The sequence below is a fragment of the Ptychodera flava genome, chromosome 1, assembly GCF_041260155.1.
Source record: "Ptychodera flava strain L36383 chromosome 1, AS_Pfla_20210202, whole genome shotgun sequence".
Lineage (NCBI taxonomy): Eukaryota > Metazoa > Hemichordata > Enteropneusta > Ptychoderidae > Ptychodera > Ptychodera flava.
The window spans coordinates 37,739,159-37,759,387 of record NC_091928.1 but is presented as its reverse complement, the minus strand read 5'-3'; the positions used below and the strand labels follow the sequence as shown (position 1 = coordinate 37,759,387).

The following is a 20,229-nucleotide window of genomic DNA, read 5'->3' as shown; positions in this document are numbered from 1 at the left end:
CCGAATACAGCCAGTCAATAGCTCTTTTACAACACACCTCATCACATTTTCCAACTGCAAAATATAGAAATTCCTCTGCCTGTCACTTTTTTCAGTCACAGACAAAGCCGCTGTCTTCTTTCACGTGCACCAGTGTGCGCGCACGCGCAGACCACCTTTAAAATTCACCTATTCAATCGGTGTCCGAAATGTTAAAGCCCCAGTGCTGCTAACTTTTGATGGTTTTTTCATTATTTTATTTCATAAATCTATTGCAACTTGTTATTCTACTCCCCAAAGAATGTTGAAACACCCACTATTTAGCTTGTCAACTTAGCGTCTATATGTGTAAATGCATGGTTATTGTTTACATTTGAATTCTAGTCCGGACCAGAAGTCAGTTTTCACAATAACAATGCAGTTTACAACCATAGGGGCTGAGTTAACAAGTTGGATACTGTGTATATCAACATTCTTTGGGGAGAAGAACAAGGAATTATGGTTCACATTCAAAAAAGATGGTGAAATTATCATCAAAAGTTAGACAGCACCGGGCTTTAAACATTACCGATTGCGCAACTCTTAATTAGACCGGTAATTGGATTTCCTGTATGTGTCACCGCCAAAATGACGCGTGCCACGTGACCGTAAATTGACGAATTACAAGAGTTTCATGATGGGATGTGTTACAACATGGATTTTTACATTCATGATTACAATATCAGACGCTGAAAATCCCGTTCGTGTTGTTTATTACACTAACATTCTATATCTAAAGAAGAGTAGTAATTTTAATATTGTTACCATACAACTTTGTTTGTTTTCAAAACTGATAATCTACTACTCTAGACTATTGTGACATGAGTGCGGTTCCTTCAGGCCATCAAGTTGTTTGCCGCCCTGTAATTGCTCCTTCACCGTGACCCTAGCAAAGTGACGTATACATGCTTCATCCAAAATTAAGGAAACAATAAAAGACCGGCCGGGAATAACTTGGTATGCTCTATTGCATCTATTATTCCTCATAGTTTATGAGGTCGTAGAAGAGATAGGCTCTTCTGCGGGACCAATCCATGGCACCCAGGCTCCGTTGTGCAAGGCGGGATCTGATCTCGGGTCAGGGTCAGCATACAATGGCTCCACGGCAGTAGAATTGTATTCTTCTAATCGTGATAGTAACCGTTGTAACACATCTAGAATATAAAAGATGTAGGCTATATTCAAAGTATCAAACACAGTCTCGTAGTTTATGCTGGGTGCTGAATACTGAATAGTGTTTGATGACAAGATCTAGATACCAATAGACCATGTTCCGAACCGCGCGTGACATTCCGAGATATCGCGAGAATATGTGGTTCGCAGTGGACGCGTTCTCGCAACACAGGACAAACTGCGTAAAACAGGACAAGTCGCTAATTACGTTAAACACTGCATAAAATATATGAAGTTGCAACCTTTGCTCAGTTCTGCACTTTTTCTAGTTCCATACTAAGTTTGACTTGTATTACTAAGCTGGAAACCTGTTTCTACGGGCATGTATTAAAGTCTCGCGAGATCTCGCAATCAGCGGAAAATCGTCTATTGTATCAGGAATTAATCGACAAAGCAACAACATGGCCTGCATTTAATTCATTGTATAATTACCTCCAATCATTATCTGATGCCAATGAGTGATCTTTCAGAACAAATTCCAAGCTACGGCATTACATACGTTCGGTGCCACATTACTGTCATTCTCAGTACGCATGCGCACTGAAATTGTCACTTTCAATGTGTTATGTATACCGCGGATAGAAAAGGTAGGATATTTGAAGCCATTATCTGTACATAGAAATAAGGCCAAAGTAATTAAATTCTTTGTTTTGCGTCCCCACCCAAATAGATTTCTAAGGTTTTCATGAAAAACACACACAGTGTATTTGAATAGGAAATTTTAGGACATGACCGCTTAGCTTTTCTGAACTAAAATTTTGTTACAATTTTTTATTTGCTGCAATCAAATTACAGTGTTAATTTTTTTGTGTGTGTTTTTCAGCCGCTTAGGCGCGTACCTTTTCCCATTTTGAGTGGACGCAAAACAAAGAATTTAATTACTTTGGCCTTATCATCCTCAACACGGTTAATGACAAATAGTCTATTCAAAGCCTTTTTTGTTGCCACAGGCCATGAGTCAGGAACATTCTTTCGATAAAGGGCTGATGAAATCTCATTATACGAAGCACTCTGAAGTTGGAGTAAACGTCCTATTTCTGTGTTCATCGTAATCACCGCAATAACTCTTACCAGCAACATATTGTTTATCAAGCAGTCTGGAATTACCTGGGTACTTATCCGCCAGATTCTCATACTCGCACGGATCTCGGCTAATATCATACAGGCAGGGTCTTTTACTTAAGTCGCAATTGTAAGCAGCATCGTGGGGCTTTGGTCCACATCGAATTTGCAGTTCTGGAATCAGACGTTTGCCGTGTTCTGAAACATAAGTACATGGTGTTGTTGTACATTGCATTACTGCTTATTAAGGAAGAGACAGGGAGTGCGTTTTGTTTAAAACTTAGAGTAGATGGCGAGGGCTATTGTTATACTAGTATATGTTTAATACGATTGGAAGTAATTTAGGATAATTGGATGGTGCAGTAATGTCTTTAAAATATTCAGATGTTAGCTCATCTACTTTTCATTTTACGTTACACGCTTGTTTTTATGAGTAATTTGTAATATCGAGACATTCAGCTATAAGGCAACTAAAAATTTTGAGAAATTTTAAAAATATGCAAATGAAAATTTCCCCAATTGGTTCCAATCGTGTTGTTTATTGGTGTAAAACTCTCATGCTGAGGTAACAAAGTACATGCGCCTCGAAACAGAAAGATTTAAACTATTGCTCGAACTAAGCTAAAGGAGAGCCGTTCTCTTTCAAAATCAAAAATAAAAGCTATATGTCATAGTGCGAACTGGATATACCAGACAAACCATTTACCGAAAGTTCAATTTACAGATATTTCATATTTAAATAGACCTGTATCCATAGGGAAAAATAAGTTTTCGATTTCCACAAAAACAGAACAGCGAAAGTTGTATTCACTCCACCCACTGAAAAATCCCTACAAGCAGCGTACCGGCAAAGAGTTGCAAAATTGTGAGTCCGAATACTTGTATCCGAGGCACATTCTACCGTATGATTAGCATTGTTACATAAAATTTGAAACATGAAATGACAATAATGTATGAAGTTTTACCCTTTGTAGCGTCCGTTGGTTGGTACCAATCGCTGTACGGATTCGATGGATCAACTCCAAGTATAACTTTATAGTCTCCGACACGTAATGCAGCTACTTCTGAAATGGGGTCAATATTGTGAAGTATTTCTGTTCTCTGCGAAGGTGTTCCCCTGGTACATAATGGCAAGCAAACGAAAAAAGAACGGTTCATGTTATGCAACACCAAGTTGTCGTGGTCTTCAGCATTCGTCATATGTAACACAGTGACATGACCTTGCTTAAAGGGTAAGTGGTTAAAATCCGCGCATGGAAAACAAAATCAGAACGTTCAGGCGGAGGGGGTTTACTCGATTTTCGTGCTCAAATTAATTGAATTCGCTCTATAAAAATATTCATGTCAAGGAAACGCCATTGAATCCGTAAATCTCAATCACCGTTCAGATTCCGTTTCGGAAAGTTTGTCATTCAAAGACCTATATAAAAGTAGCTTAAACTTCAAACAAACCATTTCAGAAATTTATCGCATTTTGAGAAGTTGAAATCATTCTGCTGATGTCGGATTTGACGATGGTAAACTGCACTACCTCGTTATTGTATCCCATTGGTTGAAACTGTCCAGATTATCCGGCAGGTCACTGACATCACCACCAGCGATGTGATAAAGCGTCGGCATCCAATCAGAAATATGTATCATCTCTGTGACTATCATCGGTGGATCTGCTAACCTGAACAGCGGACTGTGAAGGAAGGCAGTTCCTCGGATACCGCCCTCCCAGAGGGTGTGTTTGGATCCACGTAATGGCCAATTAGAGGCGTCGTTACCCATTTGCCCATCAACAGCGCCACCGTTGTCGGTTGTCACAATAATGATTGAATTGTCGTACATATGGTTTGCCTTCAGTGCTTGCACTACCATTCCTATGGAGTCGTCTACAGCGGCTAACATTCCTTGTTGTAGGTAAAGAGGAAGAAGAAAAGTGTAAAGTTGTGTACATGGCCGTCAGTATACGTAAACTAGGTGACGGCCTCATGACTAGATAGAGTAATGCTGTACTTTAATCACCTGCAACTAGTCTTCTGGTTCTGCTTTGTATGTGTGGATATCTCCTGACGTACTTGGACGGTGCCTGCAGCGGATAAATGAAATTTGAAGAGTGGACTCCCAGATGCGACAGCATCAGGAACATCGGCTGGAAAGAATACAAAAATAAAATCCACTGATAAATGTATGCTGGTAGACGTTCATTTTCAGGCCGTAGATCTCCATGTAATAAAAATTGTGCATCACTCTGCTTTTAACGGGATTTTGAGACTTAGTTGCGATTTATTTGAAGTGTTTTCGGTGTCTTACGAGATGTCGAAAAGTCTCGCGCAGTATTCATTTATACATGGTTTGTTTCTTAGGTGACAATTTGGCAGAGTTGAAGTTTTCTATCCCGATTCCGCTAACGACGTGTCTTTACACACATTGTCCCTCCACATTGGACCGTGCTTTACACAAACATTATACCGTTGGAGACGAAGTTTCACCTCTCATGATAGATGACCAAAATGGGTTACACATCTTGGTGAATGGGTTCAAGGAGGTCAAAAGTAACGGTCCTGACCTTAGACGAATTTGTTGCACTTTCGATGACCTCGATCGCCTCCTTGGTGAACAACTCTGTTGCGTACTGTCCATATGTGGTGTAATCTAAGACCCCGTTCCGTCTCATGTCATATCCCCAGTATCCCATGATCTTGAGAGAAAGGAGAGAGATTGAAATGGAAATATGTGAAAAGTCTACGGAGCATGTATAGATAGAGAACATTTAAAGGAAAACTTAAATCAGCATATCTATATAAGTTCATTAAATGATGAGGTACACAAACAACTTTCCCCGTAGAGCCCTATGGCCGTATAACTTTTCGCCGAGGCTGCTGGGTAAATTTGGTGCTCATGCGCACATGGCTTACGACCTGACTTGACCCCGCAATATCCAGTGAATTTCAAAATCAATACGTAAAACAATGGCTAGCGACGGCAAAACATTTCGCGTTGTCCACGGTCCCTCCACAAAAGGAGGGACCGTGCGTTGTCCCATTGATAAAGGCAATAGAGAACAAACGGAAAGCCTCAACAAAAAGACTGCAGCAGTCGGATAACTACTTCCCAGCAGAGGGTCATCGAATTGTGCAGCGTGAAACAGTTTTCAGAGGTAATTTTGTGGTCGTATGCCGACGATTTGCCGTACGCGTACGTACGTACTGCCATGGGGGGGGGGGGCTGTCGGAAAGGCCTTGACGGACGTGATCAACATTGTGGTGGCACTGGCACACCTTCATGAGTTCATTGGCATATAAGTTGACATTTGCAGGCTCTTTTAGGTCTTGTGTGCCACACACACGGCATAGACGTGTCAGCATGGAGATATGCTTCTCCTCTGAGGGTCTATCACCGCTCACCTCCTCCATTTTCTAGGTCAAACAAGCCAATCCTATATGTCAAAAGACGGAAAATAGGCTATGCATAAAATCCCGTTCCCTACATTTACAGTCGCGTTCCCGACTTGGTTGTGAGTGGAAATGTTAGGTGATGTATTCAGGTCACTGGGAAAATTAGCGGTTTCCACATGAAAAATCTCATTCATCTTCTCCAGGTCCTCTAAAAAGGACAGAAAAAATGCCCAGAAAACTTCAGAAAATCACAAATTTTTGAGAGCGATTTTCAAAAATATGTATCTTACGAAAGAAATGACAGAATTTCACCGGGTTTTCACTGTTTACAAGGTTGTCTTTCTGTCTTGCGATTTGCGCATGTACAGAATGTTTTCTATGGAAGACCGGTCACGACATGCGACATGCGACCTGCGACTTCAAACTGCGACCTGCGTCCTGCGAGTTTGAAACATGCGACCTGCGACTTCGGCATTTAGACCAAGGTGTAGGCCTAACCTGCGACTTCACAACAGCGACCTGCGTCCTGCGTGTTTGTCAACTGCGATATCAGTCTTGATTTGTTCGCACCATTGCTCTGAACACGAGCCTGAAAAAACACGAGGGACACCATTGCACTATATTAAAACAGCCGGTTTACCGCATTCTCGCGACCAGAGCATAATTTTCGCACCGCTGGCCTACGCAAAAATCGGCCAGCGAAAGAATTAAACCAGCGATATAGAAGTGCATGAAGCTGTGACGGTAGAGAATTCCACAAACGAAGAGCACAAATTTATTTCCTTCTTACGAAAGGCAAACTGATCTGAAATAATGCAATAGCAATAGGGTTTTAAACGTCTACATCATAGTTAGTTTCTGGAACTTTTCTGCCCACATGATCTAAAATATTATATACACACAAAAATAATATGTACATATTATAGTATGTACATATTAGGCTTAAACACTGAAAATAGGATTGTAGGAGGGTTTAATTATGTCCTGTTTTACAGTTTTAACTCGCGTTATCTATAAAGAAAGTCGGTCACTGGCTATTCATGGTTAGCAAATAACTTCTGTCAATATCAGTATTATTTTAACTGCTTTACTTTGCATATGTTATTTGTGTAGACAAATGTAGTCCGAAGTTAACCAGTAAGAATATTTTTATTTTTCCAAATGAACAAAAGTTGGATCAATTCGATTTTTTGACGAAAAGTAAAAATGAAATTAGACGAAAAGATGGCAACATCCGATGATCAATCACTGGAGAATTGGAACAAAACTGGAAATGTTAGAAAATGAACGACAATAACTGAAAATTCGAATGTTTGCAATGACACTGACGCAGTTATGATACAGGGGGGACAACTGATGAATTAAACAGACAGCTAGATGGTTATACCATAGTGAAATGAGGATAAATACCAGAGATATCTAAAAATCAAAAGGTTTGTCGATAACATAAGGAAAGAAGCGAGGTAAGGCAGACGAAGAATATCTAAAATAATTTGAAATTATAATATAAACATATAAATGCCTATCACGTAGCATATTATTTTCCATGCATTAACACGTACTGTCAACATTTCCGTCATAAAATTGTCTCTCCAGATGAAAATGAGTGAACTGGTGTTTACATGAATTGAGTTTTGCCAGACTTGGTGAACGATTTACCAAAGCGAAAGCAATGGCTTATTAATTGATCGATGTTGAACGTTAAATCTCATTTCCACGTTTTACCTTTTGAGCGCTGTAATTTTCTCCCACCAAAATTTTAGTGCAAAATTTTACCAATTGTATGAATTTTCTGTAATTTTTTGATAATTTTGGACCAAATCGACATCACATTTCATTGGCTACAGGTTTTTCCCAAAATTTTTGCAAAAATTGGAGAAAAATTGACAGGGGTTTATTATATAAAGGGGACAAAAATCGACTTTGGCGCTCAAAGGATTAAAGTTCACGCAAGACGCCTCCAATCTAATACTGAGGAAAACACCATGAAGCGTTACGTGTTGTTGTCGCATGTCGCAGTTGTGAAGTCGCAGGTCGCAGTTTGACAAACACGCAGGTCGCTGTTGTGAAGTCGCAGGTTACACCTAGGTCTAAATGCCGAAGTCGCAGGTCGCATGTTTCAAACTCGCAGGACGCAGGTCGCAGTTTTGAAGTCGCAGGTCGCATGTCGCATGTCGTGACCGGTCTTCCATAGTTTTCAGCCAGTTGTTGATTCAGAATCGAGCGTCATTCCAAGACAAGCAAAACCTGTCCACATGAGCCGATGGCGGCACTCTTCAAAAAAAATTACGTCATTGCTCATTAACCTCCCCCCTATAGAAAGTTATACGGCTATATGAAAGTTGTTTGTGAGGTATTTGCTTCCTGACGAAATTGGAACACCCACTTATGTAGATTTGAGTTGCATTACATCGTGTTCATCATCTCATCATTAAATTTTACAAAAAGTTATGAGGAAATAATCCCATATCATAACTAACAGACTTAGTCTAACGTAATTTAACTTCATCTATTATGTTAAAGTAACTACAACTGGCGAAAACACACAAATTGCACTCATGGAGAAAATAAGTACGTCACACAAATGATGTTACATTATCTGGTTAAAAAAAACCCTGTCTTTTCCCCGTATATGGCACCTCCCCGTTGAAGCGTTGACTGTGTCAATCAAAATTACCCAATCGCAACTTTTAGCATCTTATAACAATTTCCTGCGATATTATTGAAAAAAAATAGATCCGACGCCATCGTGTAAAACGATTCGAATCTTTGTTCTGTGTCTTTTTTCTTCTGTGAATTTTTCTTAATATATACATACACACATGAATGCACGTATGGATACATAATATTCAGTAGATTTTCGATCGGATTCGAACCCACAACGTACGGCACCTAGTCACCTAGCGAAGACATCGCAGTCAAAACCGTTCGGCCAAATCCTCATCCTTCAAAAGAGTATATATTATGTATTATATCACAGTTTACACTCTGATGTTATAAACTAGTCTATTGTTGCTAATTTATTAACATTAAAGTGACATGAATACACTCTTGTGGGTTCGAAAAATGTTTCTTGCATTTTACTTTCTACGCAACGATTAGAACACGGCAATGTGTTCTGAAAACGGGAAATATTATTATTTTGAAATAGGAACAATTAACAGATTAGGCGCCAAGTGCGAACATACGTAACGGAAGTAACAGTAGCCACTTTCGACTGCATCATGGGTAAGTCTATATTCTCCCTAATCTGGGAGCATTTTCTCTAATGCAGAACACTTAGGATTGTAACTTTGAACTTCGGTTTGATAGGTTACCAGAAGTGCGCATTGGGTTGGGGATAGTGTTGTTGTAAAACCTATCATGAGTTGTTGTTTCTACTGTCCAAACGACTGCAAAAGATCAGCTTTGCTGGGGAAGGACTGTAGCCGTTACGTACATCCCAACCAATTAATCTGTCATAGTAGTCGATATATCCATTGTAGTAACCAAAATGCGAGTCAAATCCTCTCTGTGTTGGTGTATGTCTCTCGGTGTAAAATCCTAGGTGCCACTAGGAAATGAAAATGAAACAAAAAGTTAAACATGTAAAAACTGATAACGATTGAAAAACTAAACGTTTTGGATTGTTGAAAACATACAATAAAAAGTACAACAATACATTTTTTTTCAATATTGTAATGATTCATCATGTCAATGAAAATAAAACTCTAGGAAGGTTATCTGTAATGCTGAAATCAGTGTTATGCCTCTGCGGAACAGAAGACAGGTTGATGACTCCGCTAAAGATGAAACCGTCGATGTGAAATTATCAAAATGGGGAAGAATTATTTCGAAAACCAGGTGACACCCGAGACAAAGGTAAAACAAAAAGTATAAATATAAATTTGTTATATATATATATATATATATATATATATATATATATATATATATATAGAGAGAGAGAGAGAGAGAGAGAGAGAGAGAGAGAGAGAGAGATAGATAGATAGATAGATAGATAGATAGATAGATAGATAGATAGATAGATAGATAGATAGATAGATAGATAGATAGATAGATAGATAGATAGATAGATAGATATCATAAAATACTTTGAATGAGCTGTGAATGTATTGTCATAGACTACATGTATAGAGGATAAACAAATTTGTTGAAATTCCAAAATCAAATTTCTTGTGCACATATGTACACTTGTAACCACCCTATTCTAATCAGGTACATTTATACAAATTATCAAAAATTATGAACAGATATTGCTAGTTTTACATTGGAAAAAAAATATTCACAGTTTTATCACAGACGACCAAGTAGGCTATAGTGAAATACATTTTCGGAAAATTTCCAAAATTAAATATTTTGTGCACATTTGCACTTGTAAACACCCATGCTAACCAAGAACATTTATATAAATTTTAAAACGTCTAAATGCACAAACATATATTGAAAAAAATTGTCAATTATAGCTTTCTCAAAGGCTACGATGTATAGTGAACTAACATTATGATATCCGAAAATCAATTTATGTTGCACACACATGAATTTTTGAGACTTTGTTTGGAGGGGGGCATTTGAAAAACCTGAGAAGTTTGTTGAATTCCCCATCCCCTCCGGAGGTCCTTGTGAATGCAGCCTTATAATGAAAAACACTGCCTTTTGTTAACTTTCATTTTACTCTTCACCGGAATGAAAATGGTTGCATTATCAATGAGAACGAAAAAGATCTTGTCATTTCTGTCTTTCTAAATTAATGTCACTGTATCAATCTATTGTGGAATATACTGAATTTTTATAGAGAAAACAGCAAAGGATCTGGAATTTGTCGCGCTTTTCATATGAACTGCAGATTTTAAGATGATTAGTACACTTTGCAAAATTGAGTTGCAATTTGCCATCATCCAGATATCTCTGATATATATCTCTGACATATTAAACTATGACTGAATGATGTAATTTGTGGCCGGTATGACGCTTTGCAAAATAAACTTCAGTACACAAACAAACTGGTTCGAGAAATGTAAAAAATTGGAACAAAATGTCCACCTGGTGGACATATAGGCTCGTACCATGAAATAATTCTATGTACATATGTAAGTCACAGTGTATTGTCGACGTTTTTGTACAAGTTTGAAAGAAATCAGTCTAGACATATGTAAGTAATAGCTTTAGATACGAAAAATTGAAACAAAATGGCCATATTGGATAGTATCAAAAGACAAAAAAAAATGTGTATATGTATGCGAACTGTATTATCCGTGTATCAACTTTGAGAGAAATTGACCAAGGAATAGCCGAGATATGGGCAGACGAACGGATGCACGGACAGACCCACGAAAAGAGCTCAATCTATAAACCGCCCCCAATATGTCATGGTGTGCTGTCCTTATGATAAATTTGACATTAGTCATGACAAAAGGCAGGAGGCATGTAAAATCGGAACTACCTTTCCAACTAGGTGCGTTGAGTATCCGAGTCCTTGCAGGCGCTGGGCCAAGGTGGTTTCGTTTAGGCTCAAGCCAAATGGGCACGGAGAATTAATTTGCTCATGCTGTAATCCTGAGTTACAAAAATGAAGAGCAGAAGAAAAAACGAACATAAATGAAAACAAGCATGCAAAAAGACAAACAAAGAAAAATACAAGAAACGAAAGCTCATAAATACTGGTGTTGTTAAAGCATGATATGTCAACATAAATTGTTGAAGATAATACTAAAACGCTTTTGGCAAAAATAAACTCTGTATCTTTTTCGCATAGCATGGCGTTTTGAAAGAAAGTTTGTGGGCGAAGAAAAGTAGAAAATGATGCACATATTCTGTCACTTTATGTGACGTTTGCTAAGTTTCAAAAATGTTATTGGTCTACAGCGTTAAAATAGTTTAAGGTAATCTGGGCGTCTGTGGCCATTATGTTGTTTATTGCACATCAATGCAACAATGATTTCGTATAGTTGTAGTTTATTTCACTGAGGGCTCGTATCATAACGCTACATTTACCCTCTTGATATTTGTGCATATAGATTTGCATTATAAAAGTAGGCAACTAATGCTAGATTTACCAAATAATTGTATTCTTTTTAGCATATATTAAAGGGCGATAATGAACAACAATGGAAAGTGCAATTCAAATGATAAGGACTCTAGTTTTGCTAGAACACCAATATTTATTAGCATCAATCGTGCTATACATAAATAGGTAAGACCATCGCAAACTGACGATTTTCGATCAAGTCAAATCTGCAGAAATAATCTCCTTATCAAGCATGTGCCCTCCTCGTTAAGATATTGTTTAGCTTACCGATGTGTATTGGATACTTTCCTGTCATCAGCGCTCCCCTGGACGGTGAACAAATTGACTGAACGTAATAATTGTTCAATATAATACCATTGTATGCCAACTTATCAATGTTCGGAGCATATATGGCAGAGCCGTGGAAGCTAACGTCACCCCATCCCTGAAGAGGAAAGTCGAAACATGAACGAGAGTTATGAAGTTGCAAACTTACGTCATATGTTGCAGTAACATTTTTGTACTTAAAATAATTGAGGACACAGAATTTGGAGATACTCTTCTCTTAAATGGTGCAATCGACAATGGTTAAGTAAATGTGCCTCGAAAGCGGAAGACTAAAAATTTTGCTCAAACTTTCCTCAAGGAATAATTCAACCATTTTCTTTGAAAATCAAGAAAAAAATCGAGGGTCATCGTGCAAATTTTGGTACTAGACACAGACAAGTCTGTGTACTACAAAAACAAATTACCTTTGCTTTACCGACATTTGAAATTCAAAGTGGACGCCATGTGTTCACACTCAACTATTGGGAAAAATAAGATTTTATGTTTTCGGAAAACTAAGACGATGAACAGTTTTATTCCATAGAGAACAGTAAAATGAGCCCCCACAAGTGGTAGATCAGAAAAGAATATTATTGAAAACGTTTGAGAGTCAGAATATCTGTCCCCGAGGCGCATTCTACCCTGATGTCTGTCTGTGTGTTTTCTCTCTCTCTCTCTCTCTCTCTCTCTCTCTCTCTCTCTCTCTCTCTCTCTCTCTCTCTCTCTCTCTCTCCCCCCGTCGTACAAAACAAGGTCACTTGATTATCAGCCGGCTTGATTACTTACCCAGTCGTCAATGACGACAAGTACGATATGTGGCTTGCCTTGTTGTGCAAAGACAGCTTGACAGGTGAGTGTTAACACAAGCAAACCATAGAAGACGTCTGCCATTGCATATCCTACAGTCAACCCGTCGGTTTCCTTACTGTCTCCTGTATTTCTTAGAAACAAACAGGTCGTCGTTTAAGAGAACAATCGAACATCAGTTGACGTCTTTTACAACAAAATGTTAACCGCTAACTAAATTTTCGACTTGTTTCTTCTTCTTGTTCGATGTATCCATGACACATTATCCGTATATACTGCAAACATCATCATAAATTCTCACAATCTGCTTGGTCATTACAGTCTGTCAGCGGATGTGTATTTTTTGTTGGTTTCGAGACAAGAAAGCACGTGACGCACATCACATTTATTTGCCTGCGTGTCACGATCGACAGACTGTAGATGTAACCGAATATTGTACAGGCTTATTGTTTGATGCCGACGAAACGGCAAAAAGCTAAAATAACTAACATTTACAACAATATATCTTAGATATATTCATATTTCTAGTTGGTTTCGTCAGCATTACACCGGAAATTTTTGATCTGTTCTGTTAAACTCATAGACAACTTCACGAAAAGGTGTCTTCACCTACCTTAGTGAGGATTCCATTCGCTGATCTAATATGTCGGACAAACTTAAGTTCGATCACTGTACTTATGCTAAATTCTAAATTCGACCATTTGCGAGTTCCTGCACGCGCCATGTATCCGAACCATAAATCTCGGTATGTATAAATATGGGTAAATATGCACAGCGCCATCGGACAAGTATGCGATCTTCTGATGTTATGAAAGGTCACTTTAGATAATAAAGGTGGGTAAATCAAGTCGGTTGAAGTAAACTGGTACCGGCAGGAATCCTGACTCTGAATTTACCTTTTGTTGGGGACGATTTATCGTCCGGGCCCACGCAGTTCTATTCATGATTTCTTTTCATTGGCAGGTAATTTACAAAATCGGAAAAAAAAATATCAAACTACAAATAAACAAAAGGTAAGCCTTACAATTGCATGAAAAGCAAATGTGCTCCCATGGTTTCAAGAAATGCTTAATCTGTAAATTAATCGACTAGTCTGATTTTTGCACTGAGCTTGGTGATATTTATACGCAACAAAGAGATTCGGTTTTCGTTTACTGAGGTTAATAATAACACCATCCGGTGTAATTGCACTGTTTTATATCTGATATAGATGCATTAATTCATCGCTAACGTAGTTTAACACAAGTTGGAAATATCATTGCCCAGTAATTTGGAATAGTATATCAGCACATTATCATCCGGTTGTAGAAATTCATTATGTATGTTTTTGATATGTAGAGAACTGTCTGATTACGCATACATCGACGAATATTTTCCGACAAAATTATACAAACTCATAATGAAAACGCCAAAACCCTTTTACAACGTGGCGTTTTTGTAACACTTCGTGGTAGATATTTGCATAACAGTGTGGTAAGATAAATCTCACAAATTGTAAGCTACGCGTGCAGGAAACTCGTGAGGTCTGATTGTTCACAAAATGGAAACTGCATAAAAAGGTAATAAATACAAACAAAAAGCCCTTCAATACAAAGAAAACTAAATGTAAACATACAGAGGAGTAAGACTGCAGAGTCAATATACTCCCACTTATTTGAGATGACATTACCTGTTCAAGTTTTGCAGCCCATAAGCTGTCTGCTGCAATACAGTTTCGTCCTGTGCAGTGTCCTGTGAGCGCTCGAATGATCAGGGGCATACGGATATCAGCTGCAGATATACCGGCATGTCAGGGGTACAATGCAAGTTTGTAATCATAACAATGACCACATTTTTTTTTTTTTGCTGGTGGATGCTAAATTGCATACCAAAGTGGCAAAAGGGTAAACTTGCAGCGAACGCTAATTGTTCCAATTTGTCACATTCGTTTTTCTTTTTCCAGGTTTGAACTTTGGTAACTGTATGTTAAAGGGACGTACATTCTGCGGCTAGTTAAAGCCTAATCGCAAGCCATGATTTTCATAAATGTTTCTGCTTGCCTGCGTTTATTCGAAGAAGTAGCTTTTCCAACATGAATTAAAAACTATCATCTGGCGATTGACCAATCAGAATGCTCCATTCAGAAGTTTTCATCTATTCATGAGCTCCTTCATGACGATCATAATGCGAATCGCAATAATGGGGGAGGACATTGAAGCGCAGGGAAATTGTTGGACAAAATCTAAAAACACAATAGAACTGAGTTTATGAAATGCTTTATTTATAACGCAATCATACAGAAATTCAATACAAGGTACAGACTTTTTATGCAACAAGCTCTGGGGTTTTTATATAGAAAGCCGATGGACTTTTATACAAAAGCCTTAAAGCTATTTCTTAGTCACAGTCGATACCGCTACCTTCTTTTACGTGTTCCAGTTTTGTGCGCGTGCGAAGACCGTCCTTCCAAATTAATTCAGTGAACATTTGTCTGACTTTTAACCTGCGACTGGCCTTCCTGCATGCATCGGAACAAAATGACACATGCCACGTGACCGTAAATTGACGAATTACAACAGAGATTCAGGTTGAGATGTGTTACAATATCTGAAGCTCCAAATTCAAACCTCCTTAATTCTATTGTTTATTACACTAACATTCGATATATATATATATATATATATATATATATATATATATATATATATATATATATATATATATATATATATATATATTAGTTATTTTAATATAAAGTCACTACACATTTTTGTTTAGAAAGACAAGTGTACACTTTCATTGAAAACTTTTAATGAATTGTAGAAATATAAAATTATTGACATGATATCAAAAGTAATAATCAACTACTCTAGGTTACTGTGACATTGCAGTAACTCAGCAGGAACGACAAGTTTTTCATTTGAGTTCTGTAAAGTGAACATGACTCCTTTTTTAATATACCGCAAAGACCATATTTAAGCAGAATATAGATTCAAAATGACACACATTAAACATCATTTGCTCGATGAAGTTTGAAAGTATCCCTATAATAATGATAACTTACAAATGACATGCTGAGTATATAATTACTTCAAAAAGTTAATAAACGTAATGCCTCAGTTTGAAAAACCACAGTTTCCTTTGTAATCGCTCTTTCACCCTGGCAAATGGCGTGTTTACTAGTTTCTTTCACGATTAAGGAAACAATTATTCGGCATAGTTTATCAGGTCGTAGAACATGTCGTGTCCTCTGGGGAACTAATCCATGGCACCCAGGCGCCGTTGTGCAAAGCGGGATTTGCTTCCGGGTCAGGGTCAGCATACAATGGCTCGACGGCAGTAGCGTTGCATTCTTCTAATCGCGAGAGTAACCGTTGTAACACATCTAGAAAATAAAAGAAGATGTAGGCTATAATCAAAGTATCAAACACAGACTAGTACTTCATGCTGGTTATTTGAAGGGCAAAAAAGCTGAATACTGACATATGAATAGTATTTGATGACAAAAGCTAGATAAAAATTGAATGAGGATCTATTCGTCACTACCCCTCCACTCAGTATAATATACAAAAGAGTATTTTTTCAGAAAAGAATCCAACCTGCGGCATAACTTACAATAGGTGATATCATACTTTGATTCACAGTGCACAGAATGTGCAATATTCTCTAAACATATTTTATATACCATGGATACCAACGTAGGATATAGGAAGCCAAGTCAAAACTATCTGTACACAGAAATCATTACCATTTATCATCCTCAACGCGGTTTGGTGACAAATTGTCTATCTAGCAGCCCTTTTGGTGCCACGGGCCAAGTGTCAGGAATAACCTCTCGATAGAGGGCTGACAAGCTCACTAAAAGGGAGCAAGTTGTAAGTCTAGGTCCTCTGTATTCAGTGTAGATACCACTATGACAGTCTTACCAGCAACAAGTTGTTCATCAAGCAATTTAGAAGTACCTGGGTACTTGTCAGCCAGATTCTCATACTCGCAGGGATCTCGTCTAATATCATACAGGCAAGGGTTTTTACTGAGATCGCAATTGTACGCAGCATCGTGGGGCTTTGGTCCACATCGAATTTGCAATTCTGGAATCAGACGTTTTCCGTGTTCTGAAATCAAGTGTTGACAGTACATTGCATGACTGTTTATTTCCCACAAGAATGGAAAGAACAGGTTGTGTGTTTTGCTGAAAACTTATATCAGCTGCCATAAAGTATGGATATTATGTTGTGGTTGTAAAGTACGCACTTCGATATTGAAACTGAAAGATTTACACTTTTGCTCAAACTACCCTCAAGGAAAGCCATTCCCTTTCGACATTGGAAATATTAACCACTTGTCATCATGCAATTTTGTTGGCGCCAGGCAGACAAATTACCGATTTTTCATATTCAAATAGACATATACCCCATGGGGAAAAGTAAGCTTTCGATTTTCACAAAAACGAGACAGCGAAAGTTGTATTCACTCCATCAGCTGAAAGGAATGAATTCACACAAGCAGCATAACAGCAAAGACTGGAAAAATGTGAGAACGTTCAAATATCTGAACCCGAGGCAGATTCTACCATAAGGATAGCATCGTTACTTAAAATTTGAAACATGGAAATGACAATAATGAATGAAGTTTTACCCTTGATAGCGTCCGTGGGTTGGTACCAATCGCTGTACGGATTCGATGGATCAGCTCCAACTATAACTTTGTAGTCTCCGACACGTAATGCAGCTACCTTTGAAATGGGGTCAATGTTGTGAAGTATTTCTGTTCTCTGCGAAGGTGTTCCCCTAGGAAATATGGTAAACAAATTAAATATAAAAGAATGTTTGATATCATGCTCCGCCAAACTCAGTGAATAATCTTTATAACATTAGCGTCAGTCTCATGTAACACAATGACACGACCTTGCTCGTAGGGGCGTGCATGACCAAATTCTGCTCATGACTTACAAAATCGGACCATTCAGGGAGGGGGAGAGGTTTTACACATACTTTTCGATTTACAGCATATGACGAGAGGATATGCGGTTGGATTGCAAGCTCAAATCACACCATATTACCTCGTTATTGTATCCCATTGGTTGAAACTGTCCAGATTATCCGGCAGGTCACTGACATCACCGCCAGCGATGTGATAAAGCGTCGGCATCAAATCAGAAACATGTATCATCTCCTTGATTATCATCGGTGGATCTGCTAATCTGAACAGCGGACTGTGAAGGAAGGCGTTTCCTCGGATACCGCCCTCCCAGAGGGTATGTTTGGATCCTCGTAATGGCCAATTGGAGGCGTCGTTACCCATTTGCCCATTAACAGCGCCACCATTGTCGGTTGTCACAATAATGATTGAATTTTCGTACATATGATTTGCCTTCAGTGCTTGCACTACCATTCCAATAGAGTCGTCTACAGCCGCCAACATTCCTGGTTATGTGTGAAAAAACCTGTCAAAGTGCGCACTTGACGTCCACTGGCAGTTTGTAGGGTCACAGAAACTTTAAACCTGATTGGTAGATCATTTGTCATTTAAAAGGAATCTAAAATTAGGGCTATTCTTTACCTTATTGGCCGTTTGGATTAAGGTAATACGAGCGATGAGTGTCAGCCATCCAAATGGTTAAAACCTTCCGAGACGCTGCACTTTGGCACGTTACCGCCAGTGCATAAATTAGGTGATGGCTTAAAGATCACAAGAAATCACAGGCAAGGAGTAGATTGGGCCATAATGCGCTGTAGATCTTTGATAGAAAGAAAACTAACATGACGCTACAGGGTGAAATTCCAAGAATAAGTGGAATTTATTTTCACTAACCTCACGCATTAAAATAACAAATTATGTTTATTTGTCATTCTTAATCTAGATTTGGAAGCCAGCTCGCGAGTTTACAGCCACAGATCTTTTTTATCGGCGATGTGCTAAAATAGAGTAATATTCACTCCCCCATCGATATTTAGGCCTACATACGGCGTGGTGGTGCATTGCACTAACCTGCAACTAATCTTCTGGTTCTGCTCTGTATGTGTGGATATCTCCTGACGTACTTGGACGGTGCCTGCAGCGGATAAATGAAATTCGCGGAGTGGACTCCCAGATGCGACAGCATCAGGAACATCGGCTGGAAAGAAAACAAAAAGTAAATGAAAAGTAAATCAAATATAAACGGTATGTTGATGGACGTACCTATCAATATGTCTACAGGCTGTAATTTTTTAATATGTTTATGAGTATCGCCATAAGTTGCAGAGCATTACGAATGTATACAGAAATTGTTTGAATTTCACTGTACAGTTGCGATTGTACAAGTTATTATTGATACTCTTTAGAAACAATTTCTGTACATTTTCTTTCTTTAAGATTGCATTTTCATGGACAAAAGCAAAATATAAGTCACTAACAAAGACAAAATTGTTTTCATACGCTATTTCATAGCGAAAATATACAAAGCAAAATATGTAAATCTGTCACAGAGAATTTTCCTCTCGCAATGAAACTTCGATAGGCTTTGATATCTAGTGTATGAGACGATGCGTAGTGCATTAAAACAGGTCGATCTTCATTTAAGACTTGTGTTTTAGTACACCTTCACTGAAATGAATGGCTTTGGTGCAATTCAATTTCGTACGTAATGCCACATTTGTCTGAAGTCACGAGTCGATACCCCTCACACAACGTCTAAAGAAAATAACACACGAGGTACTGTAACAGTACATATAATTATTACGCTTGAAAATTCTATAAATTGAGAAAAAATATCTCCGGCTGACTGGGATAGCTTGCAGTTGGATAACTTGGTTCAAGTGACGTTATGACATCTCGATGACGTCAATCGCTTCCTCGGTGAATACTTCTGTTGCGTACCGTCCATACGTGGTGTAGTCTAAGACCCCGTTCCGTCGCATATCGTATCCCCAGTATGTCATGTCCTTGAGAGAGAGAGAGAGAGGAGAGAGAGAGAGAGAGAGAGAGAGAGAGAGAGAGAGAGTGTGTTAAATGACAAAAAACAAAATAAACACAAAAAACTCGGCGATAGTATATGTATAAAACAGAAGCTTAAAAAAATAATTGACACTTATATTCCATTCAGAACTGTACTCATATGTAACTCTTATATTGCGCTGTCAAAACTGTGCAAATGCTGCGCTTAAGTTAATCAAAGAACTGTTGTTATACACAAATAATTAAGCAACACTGCTGTGCAGTCTGCGTGCATTCCTATGATGTTGTCATGTTTAACTCCGTGTTGTTGATTGAAGAATAAAAAAAATTACAGTAACAAATTCCTGCCTCACCACATCATTTTATGTCTAGGCGAACCAGCATTTTAAGCCAAATTGATGTATACCATCCTAGCTCATTCTGTAAATTTAATATGTGTCCTATGTGTTGATATATCCTTGAACTAGTTGTTATACATGAAAATTTCGTGTCAAAGATCAGTTTTCCCCATTTCCCATTTACATGACTTTGAAA

At 38.2% G+C, this 20,229-nt stretch overlaps 2 protein-coding genes across 3 annotated transcripts; both read right to left on the bottom strand.

Annotated features, from left to right (window-relative positions):
• Positions 1-552: 552 nt before the first annotated feature.
• On the bottom strand, positions 553-14,526 carry LOC139136544 (arylsulfatase J-like). Of its 2 annotated transcripts, none has more exons than XM_070704279.1 (11): positions 14,447-14,526; positions 12,757-12,910; positions 11,932-12,088; positions 11,080-11,192; positions 9,076-9,189; positions 4,808-4,939; positions 4,264-4,390; positions 3,785-4,148; positions 3,219-3,370; positions 2,299-2,451; positions 553-1,172 (listed from the first exon to the last, which is right to left on the bottom strand). In XM_070704279.1, exons 2-11 carry the CDS (start codon positions 12,859-12,861, stop codon positions 1,009-1,011), a joined length of 1,581 nt encoding a protein of 526 aa, XP_070560380.1. In that variant the 5' UTR covers positions 12,862-12,910; positions 14,447-14,526; the 3' UTR covers positions 553-1,008. The 2 variants fall into 2 exon arrangements, with proteins under 2 accessions (XP_070560380.1, XP_070560371.1); XM_070704270.1 differs by lacking the exon at positions 14,447-14,526 and adding an exon at positions 13,391-13,705.
• Positions 14,527-15,481: 955 nt separating this feature from the next.
• On the bottom strand, positions 15,482-18,877 carry LOC139136570 (arylsulfatase J-like). Its single transcript, XM_070704314.1, has 5 exons — positions 18,748-18,877; positions 17,819-18,182; positions 17,395-17,546; positions 16,719-16,871; positions 15,482-16,141 (listed from the first exon to the last, which is right to left on the bottom strand). Exons 1-5 carry the CDS (start codon positions 18,869-18,871, stop codon positions 15,981-15,983), a joined length of 954 nt encoding a protein of 317 aa, XP_070560415.1. The 5' UTR covers positions 18,872-18,877; the 3' UTR covers positions 15,482-15,980.
• Between the last annotated feature and the right edge of the window lie 1,352 nt (positions 18,878-20,229).

Excerpts from the sequence above, each read along its gene's own strand:
- LOC139136544 (XM_070704270.1), bottom strand. Across the intron at positions 4,149-4,263 it reads AACCAGAAGACTAGTTGCAG|GAATGTTAGCCGCTGTAGAC; the intron begins GTGATTAAAGTA and ends ACCTACAACAAG. Across the intron at positions 2,452-3,218 it reads ACCAACGGACGCTACAAAGG|AACACGGCAAACGTCTGATT; the intron begins GTAAAACTTCAT and ends CTTATGTTTCAG.
- LOC139136570 (XM_070704314.1), bottom strand. The coding sequence starts at position 18,871 with ATGTTCCTGATGCTGTCGCATCTGGGAGTCCACTCCGCGAATTTCATT. Across the intron at positions 17,547-17,818 it reads CAATGGGATACAATAACGAG|GGGAACACCTTCGCAGAGAA; the intron begins GTAATATGGTGT and ends CATATTTCCTAG. Across the intron at positions 16,142-16,718 it reads TCTGGCTGACAAGTACCCAG|ATGTGTTACAACGGTTACTC; the intron begins GTACTTCTAAAT and ends TTTATTTTCTAG.